General features: G+C 45.2%; 1 protein-coding gene across 1 annotated transcript in view; it reads right to left on the bottom strand.

Annotated features, from left to right (window-relative positions):
• The window catches only part of LOC142055410 (protein ELYS-like), a 45735-nt gene extending 31136 nt beyond the window's left edge, over window positions 1-14599 (bottom strand). The window contains exons 1-7 of the mRNA XM_075089345.1: window positions 14578-14599; window positions 10119-10245; window positions 8656-8909; window positions 4703-4883; window positions 3727-3934; window positions 2306-2422; window positions 1506-1590 (exon numbers count right to left, since the gene is read on the bottom strand). Of these exons, the coding sequence (XP_074945446.1) occupies window positions 1506-1590; window positions 2306-2422; window positions 3727-3934; window positions 4703-4883; window positions 8656-8909; window positions 10119-10239 (966 nt within the window). The 5' untranslated portion in view covers window positions 10240-10245; window positions 14578-14599. The remainder of the gene's footprint in view (window positions 1-1505; window positions 1591-2305; window positions 2423-3726; window positions 3935-4702; window positions 4884-8655; window positions 8910-10118; window positions 10246-14577) is intronic.

The following is a 14599-nucleotide window of genomic DNA, read 5'->3' as shown; positions in this document are numbered from 1 at the left end:
CCAGAGAGTTGTGGCAAACAGGCTGAAATCCAGCTGGCGACCAGACACAAGTGGTGTTCACTAGGGCTCAGTATTGGGGCCAGTCGTCTTCAATATCTTTATCAATGATCCCAATGGAGGATTGAGTGCACCCTCAGTAAGTTTGTAGATGACAGCAAGCTGGGCGGGAGTGTTGATCTGCTCGAGGGTCGGAAGGCTCTGCAGAGGGATCTGCACAGGCTGGATCGCTGGGCTGAGGCCAATTAGATGATGTTTACACAAGGCCAAGGGCCGGGTCCTGCCCTTGGGTCACAACAACCCCATGCAACGCTACAGGCTGGGGTAAGAGTGGCTGGAAAGCTGCCCAGTGGAGAAGGACCTGGGGGTGTCGGTTGAGAGCTGGCTGAACATGAGCCAGCAGCGTGCCCAGGTGGCCAAGAAGGCCAACAGCATCCTGGCTTGTATCAGGAATAGTGTGGCCAGCAAGCATGCCCCTGTACTTGGCACTGGTGAGGCCGCACCTTGAGTGCTGGGCAGATGAGGAAGGGATGTTTGCAGATGAGGAAGGGCAAAGGTCAAAATTTAAGCTCATTCAACAAAATCAAAACCCACAGTCCCTATAAAAACAGAGTACCACGGTACAAGAATCACCCCTCTTTCATTCCATACCTGTTCAGCATATGCAAAAGTATCCAAACAGGAGGAAAGAATTGCTCTGAATTCGGATTACTTTCCCTCAAAAAGATTTTGCAAGGGCTTCAAGCATACTGCTGAACAGAAGTATATATTCTACAGATGCGTCTTAGATCTGTTACATATCTGAGATGTAACGATAGTTCCAACCAACTTTAAACACATCATCTTTGGAGCCACTTCTAAAAATTTACGCACACTCTTTTGAACCAAATCGTACCACTGTTTACTCTATTTACGTATTCCACTGGCTTGAAGAGTAGATTTCATAGGTAACCCAGCCAAAAAGTAGAGAGAGTTATCTTTATAGCGACTAACTTGCAGGACCAACACTTAAGAGACCCTCTAGGTACATTTCATTGGAAGTCCTGCTGACAGAGCTCAAAAGAAAACAAAAAGAGAAACCCGGAGATCAGAAAAGAATAAAGCTATGCGACCGTACTCTAAGAAAGGGAATCCGACAGAAGCTTATTCAAGTCTACAGTTTGGTTAAACAAAGCTATTCAAAGCCCCATCTTCTCTTCCTACGTGCCATTAATTTGGCGTTTAAATGAAGAATAGTTTTATTTTTAAAAGCAGCGTCCTCTTCAGGAATTGAATTTGCACGAGCTCCTGGCAGGTGAGTGTAGTTGGAACAGGTGACACTGCAGTATAAAACGGTAGGACTTGTTTTCAAAAAGCACGGGCAAAGGCCATGCCCAAGACGACTCAGCAAAAGGTCATTTTTAGTCGTCTCTGAATTTTCACGGTAAATATTACCCCTGCCAACTTAACTGATACTCACTTGAGAGAAAATTACTCTTTTCATCCTCTCACATACGTGCGCCTCTTACCTCATACATGACTTGTCCTGATGCCAAGCGTTTTCTGTCACCGAATGCTAACTGCAACAGGTGTAAACTCACAACATCACCTTCACTGAAAAAGGTATAAATCATGAAATTTGGTTACAAGGCTGCTCTATAGTCCTCATTATCGTTTCATTAGGTCTAAATGGAAGTTTTCTTAATAGCACGCTCTTGCTCAAAAGAAAAACACCACCTCCCAAAACATGCTGATGAGCCGCATTTAGCCGCTAAAACACAAAGGAGGACATCTGGACACCAACAGCTTCTGGGGCAAAGGCTAACCCTACAATTTGAAAGCTTTCATACGTTGTACGATTGCCACTCCAGGAACAGCTGAGCTGCCAGGTGAGCTGGACGGGCTCATGAAGGCTAAAGCTGGCACAAGGTAACCGGCCATACTGTCACCTCCTGCTTTAGGGGCAGCAGACTGTTGTACCACCACGTTTACTGTTCCTCATCTGCAGCCTCAACTACTTCTGTGGGTCTTTTAAGACCGTCGTGTGATATCAAGCAAATCATGAAGCAGTCGTCAAGAAACAAAGGAAATCATTTCAGAATGCAAGCCCAAAGAGCCACTGTTGTTTTGCCTCCTTTCAGCAGGTAGGAACTGGTAGGTGCCTCTTCATGTCTGTTAAATCCTGTCAAAACTGCACTGGAAGCTCAACAGCTTCTGTACCTGAGAGACACTCCTGCACGGCCAAATAAAGCAAATATACGTGTGTCCACTGTATGTGAAAATATACATTAAAAAATAATTCCGTGGCTTAAAGCAAGTTTTTCTTCACCTTTCTTGAGTAGACTGAACAGCCCACAAGTAGCAACAATTGTGAGGATCGTTCTCAGGCTCTTGAAAAGTAACCGCATAGACAGGAATCCTTCCTCCTTCAAGCTGAGAGTGGTGCCTACAGGTTTAAACAAAAAAAAGTAAGAAAGACAGTAAAAAAAAGAAAAAGAAAAAGAAAGAAGGTGAGCCTACTGGCCCCGACTGTTTGTACAAGGGTAGAAGCATCCTCTGAGAAAAGAGCACCTTCCGTGCTTATCCTAAAAGTACAGAAGGTCATACTCCCACCTCAAACAAGTGAGTCAAGAAGCAACTACTTTTTATGCAGCAGGCAAGAGGCGAGGAAATTACTCTCCAGTGAGTGCGATGACCTGGGTTTATCTCCTCCTCTGCCTGAGGAGGACGAGGAACAGCAAAGATTACTTCAGCTGCCAGGCAAAAGACTCTTCCTACTGTTGTAGCCTGCTTCCACATCGAACTGAAAATGCAGCACATCTTCTGAACAAGTTTAAAGCAGCGCCAAACAGAAGTCGTCTCTCATTTCTTTACTTGGGCTACCTAAAGCATTTTTCTTCCAGACTTCAGAACCTTATTTGTACCTTTGCAATCTATTCTTGCCACCTAACTATTCCTCCACCGTCTATTTAGGCACCCAATAGTTTCCCAGGACTCACTGCAGATTGGCTTCAGTGAATGCCTATTGGAATCTGGTCAAATATTTCAAGCGAGGTTGCTCTTTGGAAGATTTAAAATAATCTAACTTTTCTCTTGCTTATAAACTAACATGACCCTTATTCTCATCTCCAAGTGTTCCAAGCAGACTGTCATTCACACGCATCGCTGCCTTGCAATGCGTTAATCCCCTCGTTCGGTCAAGGCTGACACGTAGGGAAGAATGTGTTTTCAGGCACAGATCAGCGATTGATCTTTCACGTCTCAGTAGGCTCAGCCTGGACACTTTAAAGAATATCATCATCAAAATCACATTATTAACATACTTGAGCCTTTCAATGTATGCCCTACTTGCAGGAACTGGTTCTGAAAAACAATTTTAAAATCTGTTTCATCAAAATACACACACTTCCCGCTTTCACTGAATACTACTGACAGAACAAACTGCCTTAGGGAAACCGCTTCTATCACTTCCTAGCTGCTTAACATAACCCAAAGCAGCATGCTTTCCACAATTCCTCAACCAACAGGCACATTAAGGAAAACAATCCTAGTCCACTGGGGAGACAGCAGGCCACCTAACCCACGTATGACTGAATCGTTATTCCAGAGGAGGATTCCTAAGCATTCCAAGATTACGCTCAGCATTTCCATCCCTGAGAAAGCTCCTTTTCAATTAACGCACTTCCTCCTTAAGCAAAGCATTGAGACCCCTGCACCTCCAGGCATCACCAAGTGCAAAGACCTACTTACTCCCTCTTCAAAGTTTTCATATTCCAGAGTGACAGGTAGCCATCTGAAAAACCCGCAACAAGCTGATTGCTTCTGCTGATGTAGCACAGGGTTGATATGGCTGTTCCTGAAGGGTTTTGGAGTTGAAAACAGAGATGTCTCCCTTCTCTGGTCACAGTTTCTCTTCTCTGCGGAACTTCAGCCGGAATTCTAGTGACAACTTCTAGATCTACGCACACAAAACCACGCAATAAATTAATGTGTTATGCCACTTAGGTTGCATTTTAAGCACTGACGTGACATCGTGTACTACCTAATTCTACTGGCCCAGGCAAGATACCCGTTAATGCAACACACTGCTTGCTGCTTCCCTTTTGTAGATATTCAAAGAACATCAGAACTCTCCGACTGGACAGGTATTCTCGCCCGTATTTCAAAACCAGGTAAAAGTGTAACCTTCATGGACAAATTATTCCCGGACTCTGCAGATCAGGAGTTTCGGCCTCATGAGGAAACTACCGAAGCCACTGTTGTAATAGACAAAACAGCGCATGCAAATGGATCACAAATTAGGAGCTGTCATTCAACCAAATGCATGGTTTTTGATAAGTCAGGTTCGGTTTCAAGAACAAGCCTAAAATTTGCCCCAAGTCAATTAACAGAAGCAGAAGAACATTCCCAAGAAACAGGGCACGTCCCACACAACTTCCGATCAGGCGGCTGCACTGACTCGGATGGTAAAATTCTTACACTTCACTGGCAAGAATCGTAGTGACATGGGGATCCTGGGGGAAGGGGAGGAATTTTTAACACTAGAAGGAGTATTAAGCCACTCCCATTTTTAATCCGTTCAGGACTATACGATGTCAAACTACCACCTGTAATCAGTAGTCATAAATGTCTGCACGCCACTATCTTCAAAGTGGGAGGCATACTGTTTGCCTAAAGACACGAGTTTTCTTACTTTTACATTCAAGTTGACAAACTGCAAGCTTACCTGAGGCTTCTACTTCATTCTGACTGCAAGACAGATCATCCAAACAAAGGTCAACCACAAGCAGATGACCGACATCCGTAGCCACTGCTGCCACTCCAAAGAGCCTTCGCAGAGTCTGATGGAGGTGCTGAGTGCTCACACTGGCTCCGCCGTGATTCGTTATGGGCTCTATAGCTGTTACCTACAGGAAAACTACAAGTTAGTATTTCAGCTCTTTGACAAGCTAAACAGAAATCACTCAAAAGGGAAGCCAGAATTAGCCCATCAGAAACAAGAAAGTCAATACAGGATCGTAAGACTTCAAAACAAAGCATTGCTTCCAATTCTATCACAACAAAAAAAAAAAAAGAAAAAAAAAGCCCTGTACAAAAATCCGTTCCTGCCTACCGTTTACTAGATTTCTTACAGTTATTTAACTGAGTTAACTTCAGCTTCAGTGGTGCACTCTATTATTGCAGCTTACCAACTTCCATTTCCTACTTAGAAACCATTAACTCTAAGAAAACACAGAAAATCAGGTACATGCACAAAACTCTAGCGTATTTAAGGGACTTAAGTAAGAAAGGCTAAATCTCGTCTCCCACTGCTCGCAGCCCATCAGCACCGGGATACAGTCTACGCCTTCTTTGCCAAGCAGGGATCAGGGTAAATCATGGCCCTAAGTCAGACGAGGCAGCGGTCGAGTTGCACAGCAGACACCCCATTTCCAAGGGAAGGAAATATTTTTAGAAAGCGTTGTTGGGAGACACCAGCTTAGCAAAACTTACGCCGGCCCTCGGGTAGAATAAGAAGAGCAACCAGGTAAAGCAAAAGAGTTGTAAATGCACACCAGGACTTTCACAAATGTGAACACAAATTTTAAAAGCCAACCGAGAACAGCGGCAAAAAGAACAGCAGCTTGTTCGGTGAAACGCTAACTCCAAATGAGCAGAAGCGCACGCTACCCTTTAACATGCAAAGCAGTCTGCATGCAGCTTTATTACAAGGTCTTTAGTAAAACAGACCTTTCAGCACCTGCAGCACCTCCCAGGACAACACTGGCTGCTATAGCAGAGATACAAGCCCACAAAGCCTCCTGCACTAAAGCTAGTCAACAAAAGAACACAGGCTATCCTTTAGCCTTCTTGCAAAACACAACACAAACAGGAAGCTTTACATCAACCACAAAGCTTTACATGAAAATAAAACAGAGAAGTGAGCATCACAAGGTATCCATTTTTTATATATATATATATTGGTTTTTCCCCCCAGAGGTGGGGGAAAATAGCTAAACCCCTAAGCCCCCAGGTTTTCTCCTCTCCCACATCAAGCACTTGCGATGACTACCCTGCCTGGCAGTCTACTCCAGAATTTACCTTTCATCTTGGCTACAAGAATCCTAATCTTAGAAGTGCCCAGAGGAATCCAGACAACTTCATTTTGTTTCAGATCTCCTATAAATCAAATTACATTTCCCATCTTCTCTGCTACTCAAAGGACTACCAAAAGCGCTCTCATTGTTTGAATTCTTGCTGCTCCAAGTCTTGACGACGGTTATGAGGAAAACAGAAATACTGCCCGTATCTTGCTGCAGAATTAGCCAGAATTTACCCCGTTCTAACACTTCAATCTTCCACGTAGAATCTCCTGAAACTGCATATTTTTCCACTGCGCTATGCACTGGCTTTGCGTATTCTCCTAGACTACTGCCAACTCATTCTGGGCATGAACAAAGACACCTTGTCTCAGCTCACTGAATCTGAATGCTACCCTTCTGCCCCATACAAACCAGGGAAATTGGGGAAAATACCGTCCCATAGTTCTGAAGCATACAACCATTATCAACCAATTTAATAGAATTAATGCTTTCAATTCAGATTTGCTTTTACGAGAAGCCAATTCAAATAATACTCCACTAACTTTTTCAGTTTCCTGATGCATTTCACATGTATATCCAGAGGACAGTTAGAGATGCTCCCACAAAAAAAGTCAACCGAACAACAAACACCCCCCGCCCCACCCCAAAACTTTCCTTCTAAGCTTGTGAGTTGGGTTTGTTTAATCTCATTCCTTTACTCTCTGAATGACTACACATCTACTCTTACACTGACAGGCAGTCATACAGTCACTATAAATGCCCCCTATTGATCCACCAAGGGCTTGACACCTTGCACCAGAATCACTCTAAGTTGGTGTTAACCTGTCCACAGCGTTAGCTCCCCACAGAAGATATACCCACACGGAAAAGACTCCAGAAATCAAGGTGCTCATTAAAGCCTTAACGCACTAACGACAAGAACTGCAGAAAGTGATGTTAAGGCTACACCTGCATTTTACTCTTAAAAATAATCAGCATGAAAATCAGAGAAACATTCAGGCAGATTCAAAACCCGTGTTACGTGATGCGTCTATTTGGAAGGATGAGATACAGGATACCTTCAAAACGTACAGACAGTGGCCAAGTGCCAGGTTTATCTGCTTGGCCTTGCTTACCCTTACTGCCACTGACAACTTGGAAGTTAACAGTCCAACGAGCAATACCTGTCTCCTGTCGATGCTGATCTAACTAATCTAACAGCAAAAAGATAGGGAGCCAAATGAAAGCAACAGGCCAAGCGTGCCTGTACTCAAGGGCATTCATCAGGGCATAAGAGCAAAAATTCAGACAAGCTTTGGTTTTCTTCCAAAGTTCATAGCCTTTAGCCCACAACAGCCCACCTTTCCCCCCAAGGCTCCTTCCTATTTTCTCCTGAACCACTTTTTTTCTGGTCTAGAAAAACTCCCTAAGACAACTGAGAGTTATAACTACATTCTATTTCAAACCCCTTCGGTAGGCACGGATTCAAGATGTGACATGATCCCTCTTCACCTTTCCTTCTCCTCTTCCCAGATTACTTAGATTTCTTGCCATTTTTCACAAACATAATTTACTTACGGATTGTACGCTCGTGTCAGCACGCAGCTTGCCTTTCCACCTAAAACTCTAACGTTCACCAAGAGGATCATCAAACCAACACAGCAGAGCACCAGCCCAGCTCATCTCTCCAGAAATCGCCACCATACAAATGTTTAATACCAGTAATCACGCTGTAGCATTGCAAACAAGCAAAACTCCACCTGTATGCTAGCAAGTCAAACCAAATCACCTCATGGAAGGCTGAGTAATAAGGAAGTATTTATTTGTTGCAGATTCTAAGGTGATAAAAATAGGGGGAATCTTGATGTTCCATTAACTTACGCTGATTCTTGTCTACATGCAGATAATGAGCCGGGGGGGGGCGTGACATCAGCTGAGTTTATGGGCTACAGAAGACAGGAAAAAGTAGTAACCTTACACCAGTGTATCCCAACTACACTAACACAATAGTCAATAGGCAGAGTTTCAAGGATTTCAGGCTGAAAGGCGACCTCCTAACCATCGATCAGGTAACTCACTAAAGGCTCTTTTTCCCTATCCTAAGTCAACAGAAAAATGTGTTCTGCTCTGAAGTCACCTGCTACCTAGTCTGAGACCCAGGAGAACGTGTCAGTCACTTACAGCACAACCATGGAAGCCTGAGGTATTTTAGAGACCGTATTTCTGACATAAATTAACCTTTTAGGACATGTGTGCTGCAGACACCTGAAAGGGAGGGGTTGGGGGGGGATAGGGGTCTTTTTCACTCGGGCCAAAAAAAAAAGATAGCTTTCAAGGCCTTTTTGTGGAACCGGAGAATTAGGTAACTCTGTGCTTTACCATAAAACCAGAAAACTTGTTTTACTGTTGGTAAACTCAAAAGATAATGGTACCGTTAAGCCCACGATTTTTCACCAAGGCGCTCTCGACTGCGCACTCTGAAGCGACAGCAGTATGCTGATGCAATATAGCAAAAATACCTCCTAACAAAGAGACGCTCCAAAGCTCTTCCTGAAACAGCATTATGCAGCGCCGAACGACAGAAAGGCTTCGTTTCTCCCGTTAAACAAACACCTACCCGCCCTGGAAGAACAACCGCTTTAACCACTCTTGATATTCCAAGGTCGTACAGGCAGAGAACACTTCCCTCTGCTTCCTCCAAGCCCACCAGCAGTCCAGTTCTCTTCTGCCAGGAGAACTCCTTTACCACACGAACGGTGGGAGGCTGTTCATTTACTCCGCTGAAACGGTACGCAGAGAGACGCTCTCCTGTCACAGAGTTCACTACCTCAAGCTGAGGACCACACGCCAACCATGCCAGGCCATTTCTCCCTGGAAGAGGAAACAAAGCGGACTAAAGTAAATGCCCAGCTAAACACTGAAAACAACGGGAAAAGCACAGTCGCTGCCCCTTCTCTTACTGCAATAAAAGTACCTAACAGATTTACCTAATTCTCGTCAACTACTGGAAGTCACCCACTGAAATCTTCAAGCGATACATCTTAACATTAACCACCTTATTGTTTTGCATTTGTACTTGTCGTTCCTGCACTGAAGAATTCTCATTGTTAGGGATAAAGATTGCAGTACATTGATCTGTACTCTTTATACCATATTCGGCTTGGGTTTGCTAGAAATCATCTCAATACATACGGGAATCCAAGCCTCCAAGCACACTTCAGAAATAACAAATCTAAGCCAATTCATTCCTAGGTTATTAATTTTGCTTGACGCATGCCTGCTTTGGGCAGGGATTTGGACTTCCACAAGGAATCTTCTTCAAACGGGCACTGCAGGAGTCAAATTGAACTTTCACACATGCTGATTACAGACAGAATTTAACACGTTTTGTTTCACTGAACTACTGCCAACCCAAAGGAAGTAGTAACTCCATTGCTGCACTTGCAGTCAGGTAGAGAGACCCTACATGGTCCCAACCGAAGCCTGGACACCCAGACAGGCACCCAGCTCTACGTTCAGATCACCTAGAGAGTCAGCTACCTAATCTGCTTAGCCACTTTCAGCAACTCTCTCTGGATACTCATCTGCATCCTATGAAACGCTTTGGAAATCTGGCTGCAGCGCTTAACGCTGCTATCTCTCCTCTCCCTTCTGCTTTTGTTCCATCTAGAAAAGAAAAAGCAGCGGGGTTTACCTCTCTCACATTGTAGAAGAACCATTTCTGCCTGTGATGTTACGATGGTGCAAATAAATACGGCCCAAAACAACACTACTACTTTTTGGGAAACTGCCTCTTATTGAATTAGGAATTGAGGAGGGCTCACTGGCTCAGCATGCTCAGGGGAATTATTTTCATAGCACACGACTGGCACAGGCTGCTCTAGTTTCAAAGTTTAACTACACTGATGTTTCAATATGAGCATTTTTCATAGTTAAAACATCCTTCCTGCTCTCTTGAAACCTGATGCACCTGAACAGCACCAACCACACACAGCTGATACTATGACCCTACGATACTTCAGGTAACCTCCAGGCAACAACACCTCGATACCAAAACCAAGGGTAAAGGAAAATGCTCACCTCCAGAAATCTTCCCACGCAGCACAGAATCGAGAGTTCTCTCATCTTCCCCAAGCGCCTGAATAGTGACCTCTGGAAACCGCAGCAGGCTGCTCGTTACCTGAGCCGTTAGGTCTTGCATTCTTCACTGTAAATAAAGAAAATAATGCAAAAATAGGCGCAAGTCAGCCATCAGCATTTTTCAGATTGACAGAAGTTTCATCAGGAGGCAGCGAATAATCTCCTCTCCATCTCCTGTAGCTCTTTTCCTTAAAGAAACGGCACTCAGGACAGTTTTGGATCTCAGAGCAGAGCAGAAGGAGACTCCTTTGCTTTTCTCATGCCGATGAGATCACCAACAAAAAGTGGCACGGCGGTGTTGACAGGATAAAGGGCAGGAACCACCCCGCCCCCAATACTCTGAGTTCACGCCTACTCACATAGGTGAGCAAGAGGCGATCTGAGAAAAATCGTATTTTAAAAAGCTTCTCAGTAACAGGCATACATTTCCGCCTGCCCTTTCCCTTGATTTTATCCTTTATTCCTCCTTGTCCTTTGTCTCCTAGTAGATTTCACGCCCCATTTATGCCTAGTTCACTTCTTGCATGTTTAGTTTGAACACGAAGGAATACGATGTTCTTGACTACCTTCATTCTCAAACTCTTCCACAAAAGGTACTGTTGATATTTTCACATCACAAGCAATACAGACCTTCATAGCTCATCAATTAGACGGTAGTTCTCCATACACTTACGATGTCACCCTAAGAGAGCACTTTAAACATTGATGGCTTTCTACACTTAAAGCCTCCCTCGTATTCCTTACTCCAGTCCTCTCCTTCCTATTGCCTGTCCTTGTCACATCTCTGCAGTAGCTTGCAAAAATTTCTGGCCCTTGCAGACAGCTCCCGCGCTTCTGGAGGTGCTCCAGAAGCGGGCGCCTAAATAGAGATATTCCATGCACATGGAAATACAAACTACTTCCAGTAACTCTGTTTTGCAAGTTCTGAAATGGTTAGTGAAAAAGCCTCTGGAAGGCAAGGCAGATTTAGTCAATTACCTTGTTCAAATCGCACTGCTTTCTTCATGAAATCTCAAAAGGAAGTTTTTAAACGTAGTTCACTATGCCTGGCTGTTACACGCGCTGACCAACTCAGGCGTCACGCAGAACCCTTACCCCGTGCTACAAAGCAGTACAGCCAGCCACTTAAACACGCACGCAAAGCAGGTTGTGTTACCTGTACCGTACACGTACTCCTGCAAAGGTTTATGATTGCTTCTTCCAGAGTGCAGCAATAACCTATTTTCCTTACCGCACAGGAGGTTACAGCTAGCTCTGACGACTAGACTCTGGGAGCAACACAAAGTTATTAAAGGGACAAGCTTAGAAATACATGCAATTTATACAAATTGTACTTCTGTGCAGAAGGACTGTGCTCAAAACGCCGGGCACTGGAATCTACTATACTTCAAGTCACACACACTGCAACTATTTGAGAATACGGTCCAGTATCTTCTGCCAGCATGAAAACGACGAGCGCGTGAAACACAGGACGTGGAGTCAGGGTCCCGCACGAGGCACATGTCAGCATTTTGATGCAAGTACTTCGTGATCGCTGACAGAATATATTACTCCAGTAGCAAGACAGTTTTAAGAAAACGAGTGAACAAGTATCTTCCAGTAGGGCAGGTAAGAGCATTCAGGAAAACTCCTCAACTGCATACTCTCCCTGGGTCGTCCCGAGTCACCCCGCCTTTGCCACTGCCTGCGCGGACAGGCCAAGAGCACAGAACTTTGCGTGGACAAACTGGAAGGCAAATTTTAAGGTACCCTAGACTGGGGAGGTTTGAGTTTGAAAACAAACCACTCACCGCTCCAAACTCCCCACCAAATCAGAAATTCTTCTTCTCTGGTGGAAAGCTCACACCTTGACGCAGTTGTAGTCCTGTCCACAGCACACATCAAATGTGCTTACCAGACCAATACCACCAATAAGAACCATCAAATAAGTAACCCTCTGACACCTGGACCGTTCATGTGACCTTAAATTTAATCACAATGCAGTTATTAACTGCGTATAAAAGCATGGGAAAATGCCGGCGCATCAGGCATGCCCTGGTATCCTGTAGTAAGCCAAGGGGCATTTCAGACATTTTATTTTCTAGGCATCTGCCTTGGCAATATGGAACTAGGAAGATAAAAGCCATAATAAATTACGAACAATATAGATACTGATCTGCTTATTAGTTTGTTGTACTTGCATCATTCTGCTAAGTTAAACCAAGGATTACTGGGAAACCAGAACAGTGGGAAGATAGATAGAGATAGGTTAAAGGCACGAGGCCTCTCCTTTAACGGGTATATCCAACACTAACTGCATTTCTGCTCTCCTTCAAAACAGTGACTGCAACCACATTCATATTTCTCTCTGTTAGAAACCAGATGAGTGTAAAACACCACAGGCTTATTCCATGTTCAGGAGTAGACCAGAATCCAACCTCCCAGCTGTAGCCTATACCAAAGTGGTCTGGGAACAAGTTGCCAAAATTACCATTCTTCTTCACCCTAGCTACTCAGGACTTCCAAACATCTTGAACTATTTCCAAAGAAAGGAACATGCCACGAGTCAGAGACTGACGAGAGATTTTGAAAATTTTCTGGAGCTTTTTAATCCCAAAAATGAGAAATTACATGTCCAACCAGACTCACATACGGCCAAGTCCACATCCTGGGATGTCACTTTTGACTGACATGGAAGTACATGAAAGTCAGTTTCTAAGGCCATCAATGTTACGGCCTCACTGAAGAAGCAGCTAAAATTACGGTCAGTCGCAGCTGACGATATCATGTCACAAAACATGTTGACTTCACGGCCACCAAAAGAGAGGCCTTGCTGCCCACTCCCGTCTCTCCATCTGCTCCTTCGTTCTACCCCTGTATTCCTGCGGCTTCCCTTGCACTCACCTGAACACGGTTTGGAGCGCTTTACGAGCCACCTTCACTCCCTAAGCAGGCACAAAACTAACCCAGAAAAGCAGATACTTTCCCACCAGGTCAGAGAGCTAAACTGGCTTGCAGAGAGAAGTAGCAAGCGTAAAAGTTGGCACAAGGAAGGAGGCTGGACGATGCACTGGGGAGAAGGAGAGGCAGTTTGTCCGTCTCCCTTCTGTGGCAGCAGGCTGTTATGCTAGCTCGTACGCGTGTGAAACTACACGCTCAGTTTGCAAGGAGAGCTAAACCCCCTTTACTTTTAGCAAGGGCAGCACCCAAGACACACTCAGTCAACTTTTAACTCTCTCTCGCACGTAGAGACTCACTACCTCACTGAGAAAGCCGGCGTCATTCTTTCAGCCAGCCAGGTGGGGAAGCTAAAGAGATTTCAGGGGGTGGTTACTACTACATGTTTACACGCAAGAATGATGGCTCAAAGTGCACGCACACATGCACACACTCTCACAGAAGGAGCTCTCTGCCTCTCCCGGGTACCCAGAACGTACAATCGCTTGCCTGGAGGGCAGATGGGTGCCGAGGGCTCACTCAGGATATATCCAGAAGGAATCACTCACCCAAAACCAGGCAAGGGCACTCAGTCCCAGGACGTTTCCTCAGGCGCGTCCCAACCCCAGGGGAGATGCTTCGAACACAGCAGCCACAACCAGCATGATCCAGAAGCTTCTCTGAGCCCTGGTGCCTCACTGGCTGTGCCCGAGAGGTCCTGCCTCTGGCCCCCCCATGCCCCCCACGCCCCCGGGGGTGCAGGTGCCCGTGCCTGGGGCAGGCAGAGCACAAACGGTGCCAACATGAGGCGCCAAAAGCCAGCGATCACCGGACCATAGCCCCCGTCTCCAAAGGGGGCAGGGGGGAGCAGAGTGTACCTGCCACACTTGCACTTTGCCATATTTCACTCCTGCAGAAAGAGGATTTAGTGAGCGAGTCAGCAGGTGAGGTAGGGAGTCCCTCTCGGCCATTTCTTTCCCACTTCAGCAGAAAACCTCCCCACAATGGTTTAGGCAAAGACCCTACATCCAGTCCAAAACCTACGCTTTTGTCTAAAAAGCCACTAGCATACCGGAGACCATCTGTATCAGAATTCTACAGTCATTCAGGCTTATTGCACTCAAGTGCAGCCTCCAGATTGTCCTGCAGCGTTCGTGCGGATGCTCCGCAAGCCCTCTGAGAAGCACGAATTGACAGCAGAAGGTGAGAAGAGGAAAGAATTTCAGCTCTCTATCTCAACAGCCCCAATCCATATCTGATGCAGTCCATAGGTTTGATTTCCCTTGAAATGGAAAACAAACAAAGCCAACACACATCAGAATTTGACACTGGAGCCAGTTTACCCGGCTACCTCCTGTGGTTATTCTCGAACACGACTACTCTTGCATGCAAGAGTTGCAGTCCCTGTCCAACGTGGCTAAGCTAGCAAAAGTTCCTAACATCGTTTCTGAAGTTATGCCCTTTTTTACATTGCTTGGCATACCTGGGCAGGCAGGCAGAGGCGC

The sequence above is a fragment of the Phalacrocorax aristotelis genome, chromosome 3 (genome assembly GCF_949628215.1).
Source record: "Phalacrocorax aristotelis chromosome 3, bGulAri2.1, whole genome shotgun sequence".
Taxonomy (NCBI): domain Eukaryota; kingdom Metazoa; phylum Chordata; class Aves; order Suliformes; family Phalacrocoracidae; genus Phalacrocorax; species Phalacrocorax aristotelis.
This window is presented reverse-complemented; position numbering and strand designations above follow the sequence as displayed.